This window comes from Tupaia chinensis, unplaced genomic scaffold (assembly GCF_000334495.1).
Source record: "Tupaia chinensis unplaced genomic scaffold, TupChi_1.0 Scaffold000549_1, whole genome shotgun sequence".
Classification (NCBI taxonomy): Eukaryota; Metazoa; Chordata; class Mammalia; order Scandentia; family Tupaiidae; genus Tupaia; species Tupaia belangeri.
In genome coordinates, this window is record NW_006160061.1 from 2,295,018 (window position 1) to 2,303,812 (window position 8,795).

Consider the following 8,795-nt stretch of genomic DNA (forward strand, 5'->3'; position numbering starts at 1 on the left):
TCTCCTCCATCTTTCTGGTGAGCTCATGTCCCCAATAGAACAAACCTCTAAAAAAAAAAAAAAATGTTGGCTCATTGAGATTTAGAAAATACTGTATTTATTTATTCCAGACCTTTTAATAAATGGCCTTCTTTTGTGTTTCAATTTTTAGTCCAGAAACTTTTCCAAATAATTGCATCACAAAGAATGATGAGTACGAACTACTTATAAATAAAATAGTAATGTTCTTGGAACATACAGCATTAGCAGACCTGATCTATGCAAAAGACTTCAGTACACACTAGTGAGAGACATCGAAATCCAGAAGACAGGAAGATAGGAATTAAACCCGTGTAAAGTTCTCAGTGACAGCCACATAGCAACTATTGATAGTGCTTTCTTTTTCATTTAGGATAAGAAAAACTATTTTTAACCTCAATACGATCCTGTATGTACAAGTTATAGTTTATCTTTTCATATTTTTCTGTCCTTGGTAGACACGTGAACTGAACTGTAGCTAAAAGTAGCTGAGCACAAAATCTTAAAACTGTTAACATTTCAGCAGTATCCCTTTCTGACCAGGCCTGGCTTATTCTGTCATGAACTGTAGTAGCATTAATAGCTGCCATCCTGCAGAGGGCACCATAACTAAAATTCAGTCTTCCCTGTCATTTAAAACATTTTGTGTATCTCATTTTAACCAAGTTAGAAATTTACTACACACGGTTTTTATTTACATCAGAATCAACCATGTTTTTAGGACTGTAGAAGAGTACAATAATGTGGATCAATGTTAGTTTGTACTTGTTAAGTACTCTATTGTTTCAAACACATATATACCTATCAAAACCAAAACATCCCACTAAAATCTCTAAGAAGAAGATACCGTCCAATATAGTTGAGAAATTATATAAGTGTAGCACCAAAACCTTAGTCTTGTCAGTATCTGTTAATATATGTAGGCAGAATTTTATAACATTTTAATTCACTGAATGAATTCTTTATGAAATCTTAGACTAGGATTTATGAATGGACTTAGAGTATCCATTAACACCTAAAATTGTACATAAACATAAAAACATTGATGTACATACATATGTGTAGTTTTATGGGAAAAAGTTCTGTTAAAATGGGATAGGGGTGGGCAGGAGTAAGGCAGAAAGGCACCAAGAACCTTTGGCCTATTTTATGAGTAAAACATTATACAGAAATCTGGGGGTGTGCATAATTATTATATTTGAAAAAGAGTTCATGTGGTGAATGCCTTGTTCAGATTAAATATTCAGTAAGTGTTTTATTAGTTCTAAGGTATGAATTCAGAGACTGAAGACCTTGCCTCAGAGTCATAGCATAGAAGTGATAAAACTTAACTATCACTTTGGAGAAATTACTTAAGTTCAGTGCCAGTCCAAGATGGTTCTATTGTATATTCAAATCCAAGAGTTTTCAGCCCAGAAATAAACCAGGAAGCCTGGGGCATACACTCTTATGTAATGAGTTCGTTTATTTATTATGCACCTAGAAGTTACTAGGGATACAATGTATATTGTAGGGAGATTTGCAGTATAGTGACCCAAATAATTTTTTGTAGAGCTTAATTCTCTTCTGAAACCCTAGTTGAGAAAGGCTTGTTTTAGTAGGTCAGAGAACTAACTGTATGTAGGAGAAATTTTCTAAACAGCATAGGGATGGGAATGCACAAAACTATTTAGTAGTAGGTGGATCACTAATTAAAGCAGAGTATTTTTATAGCAAGTAATCTAAGGCAGAAAAGTATAGATGGGGTAGGATTTTGGAGGGTTTTAAGAAGTACCAGGCTAAAATATAGTGCTTAGTAGTAGCATTAAGACTAGTTGGGGTTGGAGAAGTGATAGATATATATTATATTTGAAGACATGACTGTTATGTAGTACTCAGGACCATAAAAATATAGTAAGACTGTAGTATACATGTCAATCCATACAAGTATATCTTTTAAAAAATGTGTTTGTTGTTAAAGTTTTTTATTACCTTTTCTCAGCTTCTAGTTGATGAGATGCTTTTATGTCAAAGAGTTGAGAAATTCTGGATTACTAAGATTATGAAAACCGTTCAGTTAATATGTTGGAAAATGTATGGAAAAATGTACAGGCCCATACAGCTTTGTTTGCTTTTGTAGGACCTAAGGAAAGCTGGATTGCTGATTTTTGCTAATAAACAAGATGTTAAAGAATGCATGACTGTAGCAGAAATCTCTCAGTTTTTGAAACTAACTTCTATTAAAGATCACCAGTGGCATATCCAGGCATGCTGTGCTCTTACTGGCGAGGGGTAAGAATTCTTCCTCTTGTATTACATGTACATTTAGCTTTAAAACGTGTACATATTTCTTCTTAAAATCAAGAAATATTAAAAGGTGCTATTCACAACATCATAAAGGAGAGATACAAGATATAGTCCATCTCTACAGTCAGACTTTTCAGAATATTTCTGTAAATAATCAAACACAACAGAAACATGATACTGAACTAATGCAGGTGAACATGTAAGGTGATACAGTTGCCTTCGGAGCTCAGTGGTGTTATTGAGAGCGAGAGAAGTTAGGAGAAACTTTCTTTTTTAAAAAAAGAGATTTTTGGGGAACCAGCAGTTAGAGTAATGGCTATGTTGCTGGACTCAACATGTAGAACTGTGGTTCAATTCCCAGAGCTGGCGGCTTAAACTCACACCCAGCGCGTGTGTGTGCCCAAGATCCCAAGAGGAGAATGGAGAAGGGACTGTGGTATGGCCATCCTCCCTGGGGGATGATTTCTCACTTTCTGTCTCTATCTTTGTCTTTCTGGTGAGCACACGCGCCCTATAGGTAGCAAAAAAAACTCTCTCAAAAAAATTTTTTTTTTGTTATAGGGCATATGTATTTGCTAGAGAGACTGAGAGTGGTAGAAAGCGAGAAAGCCAGAAATACCCCCCCAGGGAGGATGGCCATACCACAGTCCCTTCTCCATTCTTCTCTCAGGATCTTGGACATGCACGTCCCTGCACCCAGTGTGTTTCAAATCACTGGGTCCAGGACTCTAACTGTGGCTGGTTACATGGGAGTTCATTATGCCATGTGCTGGTCCCAGGAGAAATTTCTTACAGTGGTGGTGAGGCTTAAGAACATATACTTACTGAACATATCCTGTATCTTAAGTACTTTCCTTATAGTGTCTCATTTATATTTAATCCTCAAAACAATCCTACAGACTAGTTTTAAGTTTCTTTTTCTTTATTCATGATAAAGTACTTCCATGCATGAGAGAGAAAGAGAGAGAGAGAGAAGCCTCCACAGCTTCTGGTCAGGCCATGATCCTTCCAGTTCATGGGCTATTGGGCTCTTATGTGTGTCCAGCTGGCCTCAGGCTGACTTGGTAAGGGATTTGAACCATAGTTACCATGTGGGATCTGGCTTCTCTTGGCTTCTTTTACACAGTGCCTTGCCACTGTGCCATGGAGCTAGCCCCCTGCTAATTGTTTTAATTCACAAATAGAAGAGAGCGTTCAGTTTGGGGATACTGTTGCCATCAGTGTTGTCAAGAGGAAATTTATTACACATAAGGAAAAAAGTTAGATTTAGAGAGACTGGTATGAGGATCCTTGGCTTTAGAATGAAAGGTGTTCAGAGAAAGGTGGATACCTATGGTAGATTTTTGGCTTAGTGCCCAGTCTAGTGCCTAGAGATAAAAGGATTTCAAGAAAGAAGAGGTAGTCAGTATTGTCAAATGTAAGGTCAATGACCAGGAGGAGAGTCTGGGCCACTGAATTTAACTATAAATGAGTTAATTCAGTCAGGCAGTCAGAGCAAACTCTGTATTGGGAAAGGGGGCATGAGATAAGTGTAGTTTAAAGTGAAAGTGGATTTTAGAAGACAAAGATGGCAGCTTGTAAATTCTTGAGTGGGAAGAAGAGGAAGGAGAGAGAAAATGTAGGAGGTTAGACAGGATAGAAAGCTAAAAGTAGGAGCAAGCCAAAGTAAAGTTTTTGTTTTCTAAAATACAGTGTATCTCTGTATAGTTAAAAGTAGAGGAAAGAATTAATTTAGAGGCAAAGTATCCTAAATAGAGTTCTTTTAAATTTGGGGTCAGGATTCTCAGGAAAGTGCAGAAGCTTGGGGTATAAATGAGCTATAAAATAGGAGGAGTTATTTTCCTTTTAAGACCCTGAGAGATGGTTATTCTGTTGGGTCACTGGGAAAGTCATGCATTTTTGCATAGAGAAGTACGTCATGACTTTGCTGATAACCTAATAGTTTGTTCCAGTGGTAATAACAGAAAATACCCAAAACTGGGTGATTTATAGAAAGAGAAATTTATTCAGTTTACAATTTGGAGGCCCAAGGTCCAGGGACCACTTATGGTGGGGTCTTCTGGCTGTATTACCATAAGGGAGAGGGCAGACAGTTTGGTCTGCGTTCAATATGGTCTGCATTTGTGTGTCTCTCCTTGAAACCCATCAAGAGCCGATCATGGAAGCCCTACCCTGATGACCTTAATCCTAATCTCCTAAAGGCCTATCTTTTTTCCCCTACCATGATATTAATGACTATATATTATAATTTGCTACAGAAACGGGAAGAAAGAGAGAGAGAAAGAAAATGAGAATGTACTCCCTCAGGTGGATGGTCACACCCCAATCCATTCTACATTTTTTCTTCCATTTAGATTTTGGGCATGCATACACATGCATCTGGTGTGTTTTTCAGGCTGCCAAGTCTAGGACCCAACCTGCATAGTCAACCATATAGGTTCTACCTGCCTTACCTTCATGCTACCAGCTGGCTCAAGCCCAGTTTTTGACACCATAATTTGATCAAGTTTTCTCCCTCTTAATTTCATCACCATAGCTCAGCATATGAATTTTGAGGAACACATTTATTTATTTTCTAAGAGGCTTTGCCTTAGGGTGCATCATGCATTCACTGGGGACAGAGAGAAAGGTACAGTGAGATGGAAAGTGAGAAATCGCCCCCTTGGGGATGGCCATGCTGCAATCCCTTCTCCTCCATTATCCTCCCAGGATCTTGGACACGCATACATGCACATACGAGTGCCCAGTGTTGAGTTTTAAGCTACCAGGTCTGGGGCTTGAACCGTGGTTAGCCATGTGGGAATCCAGTGATATAATCACTACACCATCTGCTAGCCCCAAAGGACACATTTAAACTGTGGCAAAGGAGAACTAATATATTATTGAATCCAAATGTAAGAGAAATAGATGGCGCTTCTACAGACATTTGGAAGAGCAAAGTAGACCCTTACAAAAGCAAACGTAGGGCTGGCCGATGGTTAAGGCCGCTGGATCCCACATGGCCTATTGCTTGCATGGTTTGAGTTCTGAACTCAGTATCACCCTTTGGATGATTCTCACCCTATGCCCCCCAGATTTTCAATGAGCACATGTACCCTACAGTGAATTAAAAAAGAAAACTTGTTCAGTTTTTCAAAAATCACAGATAATAATAATTTTCTACATATATTCACTTAAAAAACATGTTAGATATTTCTTTGTTAGTTCATTTAATACATGTTATCTCTTTGTCAGTCAAAAGTATTAACTATAATATTAAATATGGCAATAAAGACAATCATTGAGGATTGATATAAGGTTTATTTTGAATACCTTAATTATTAAATAATTATATGGAAAATGTGTCATTAGTTATAGATATGAACTATGTAATTTTAAAATAATTTTAAAGAGATGAAAGCACTAGTGATTTATCTGCTATGGTTTGAAATGTGTGCAAAAGGTATGTGTTGGAAACTTAAATCTCAGCACAACATTGTTGGAAGGTGGGATTTTACCCTCATGATTATGAAAGAGCTTGAGGCTGTTGTCTGTCTTGCTCTCTTGCCCTTCCACCATGAAATGTTGAAGCAAAAAAGCCCTCACAAATGTAAGCCACTTCATTCTGGACTTCCCAGCCTCCAGAACTGTAATGATTAAGTATCTGTTTTTTAAATGAACTAGTTTGAGGTATTCTCTTATTGCAGCACTAAACGAACAAAGTATCTTTTTAAATTTTGGTTCATATGTATTTATATTTGCAGCACTTAGCAAGTGGAAATGTTTGGTCTTGAGGAAAAAACTTTTTTTTTTCCATTCTGCAGTCTGAATATCTTGCTCAGAATTTTGATTTTTGTATTGGTTGTCATTTTGATTCAGTGGGTTGGACATCGCACATTAACAGTTTGTAGTTAAGTAATCTATTTGCCTATTTTCCTTATTTTGTACCTTTTCCTACCTAGTAGTTTTAAAGAAAAGAGTGTAATTACAGCAGAAAACCCTCTCAAAATAACTTCATTTACATCATGCCATGTTTTGTGTCTTTTACATTATTACAGTGATACTTAACTCAAAAATCTACGTTCTGTTTTCAAAATTTCATATTGTAGCATAGTTTCGGTATATACAAACCTCATATTGGGTCATCAGAAAAGTCATGATGTATTTTTTCTGTGCAAAAGTGCGTCGTGACTGTTCCAACAACCAATAGATAACATTTATTGTATTTTTTCTGTGCAAAAGTGCGTCCTGACTGTTCCAACAACCAATAGATAACATTTAATACTTAATAATAATCCTTCATTTTGTTACAACATATTGTGTACAGTGTTCGTACAAAACCATTTTCCTCTTGCTAAGCATTTAGTCTGCTTTACGACAGGCATCCCTTTCAGTATTTTAGTTTTTGTACAGTTTCTCATTGTTCAGTGTTAACTGGTATTAGGAATATGAGATTTTTTTAGATTTTTGCTATAGGGCACATGCACTTACTGGAGAGACAGAGAGCAAGACAGAGAGTGAGAAATCACCTCCCAGGGGATGGCCACACCACTGTGCCTTCTCCTTCATTGTCCTCTTGAGATTTTAAGCACACGTACACACACACGCACACGCGCGCGTGCGCGCACACACACACACACACACACACACACTCTCTCTCTCACACACACGTACCCCGTGTGAGTTTTAAGCCGCCAGGTCCAGGACTCCAATCGCAGTCAACTATGTGGGAGTCCAGTGATGTAACCATTACACCATCTGCTGGTCCCAGGGATATGAGATTTTATTGACTTCAAATTTTTCATACATAGAGTAGCATTATGGACATACTTTGTTTTATTTGGCTTTTTACCTTGCTATTTTTACTTTGTATTATGAGCATTTTGTCATATTATAAAACAGTATTTAGAAGTTTTTTAATATTTCATCTTACAAGTGTTTGAAAATTTCTTAATTTTCCACCATTTCTAGACATTTAAATTCTACTTTTACTTATTTTAAAATGCTCTAGTGAATACTCTTATATGTTTATCTCCTTTTGTTTTTAGAATACATTTCTAGAAGTAGAAAAAAAGGGTTCAGCATATTCAAATTTTAAATATATACATGTATATTTTTTTCCTTTGCCAGATTACTTTCTGTGGACATTCATTGTATAATTATTGAGCTTTTTAATGTTTCAGGCAGGGTTCTAAAAACAAAATACATAACTGAGCTGAACCAAGAAAGCACAGATGTACTAAACATGAATGTATAACTTCACTACAATGTCAGCATCATTGAATATTACTGGATTTTTTCTTTTTTTTTTGCTTAGATAAATGAAAAATGGTATCTTTTAGTGTATCATTTATAGCCTCTTAGTACGGTATTTAATAAAAAAAATTTTTTTTTATAGGTTGTGCCAAGGACTTGAATGGATGATGTCACGACTTAAGATTAGATGATCTCTACTGACCTCTTCTCATAGACTTTGTGTAAATGAAGTGCTGGACTTTTCCTGAAAGCTGCAAAAATTAATGGTTTAGATATATTTATAACAAACTGATTTAAACTTTTTCTATAAGAAGAAAAATTCAGACCACTTATTTGAAAACAAAGATGAAGCCTCACCTTCCAATTTGCTTTCTCATTAGTTCCTTCCAAAGTAAGTTATTAAAGCTGTGATTGATATTTTTTTCATAATGAATCCTCTCAGGACATTGTGTAGCCTGTGGTAAGTACAAAGGGAGAGGAAGATGTTTTGAACTCTGAGAGCTTTATTATCAGTATAGCCCTCCCTAGTTGAATGTTCTCTTCTTGTTCCATTAAGTCAGAATACAAATCAGCACAGATACTCGGTTTCCAATATTTTAAAATGTGTGTTACTTACAAAAAGTATTTTGCATAAGATTGTGTATGTATTGTGTATTTACCTCAAGTTCGAGTTAATGGCTTTGATTTATGTTCTAAAGAAAATGAAATAACATAAAAATGAATAATACCTTTAGTTCTAACCATAACGAGGTGAATACTGGCCATGGTGTGAAGTGCCATTTTGTCCTTTTCCCCTGTGTTCTCTGTATTGTACTAACCAAGCCTCCAAATCACTGAACTGCTCTTAAGGAAAAAAAAAAAAAATAAAAGAGAAAGTTTGACATTGTGTACCTATTTTTTTGTTGATCAGTCACACACATGGAAAACATATAATCCAACTAAGTGGAATACTTACCCAGTTCTTGTCTTGGTATTACTAATAGGCAAACTTACACATTACACAGTTACGGTGATCAGATTTTTCCTTTTATTGGTCTTTGTGCCATCTAAAGTACTGAATAAATTGTTAATCTATTTATCAATCACAAATTGTGATTAAATTATCAAGTGATTTTTTTTCCCCAGAATTATCTGAAAACTATTGTATGAAAATGTGTACCCAGAAAAGTAATACTCTGTAAATATTAAATAATTTAGCTAGTCTTTTTAAGTATTAAATTATATGTCAAGCAGTTAAAATAAATTTGAGAGTAAAA

General features: G+C 35.8%; 1 protein-coding gene across 3 annotated transcripts in view; it reads left to right on the forward strand.

The window, feature by feature from the left end:
• The window catches only part of ARL5A (ARF like GTPase 5A), a 29,186-nt gene extending 20,766 nt beyond the window's left edge, over positions 1-8,420 (forward strand). For all 3 annotated transcript variants that reach the window (XM_006157629.2, XM_006157630.2, XM_006157631.3), the window contains 2 exons: positions 2,138-2,289; positions 7,682-8,420. In XM_006157629.2, the coding sequence (XP_006157691.1) occupies positions 2,138-2,289; positions 7,682-7,730 (201 nt within the window). In that variant the 3' untranslated portion in view covers positions 7,731-8,420. The remainder of the gene's footprint in view (positions 1-2,137; positions 2,290-7,681) is intronic.
• Positions 8,421-8,795: the final 375 nt, after the last annotated feature.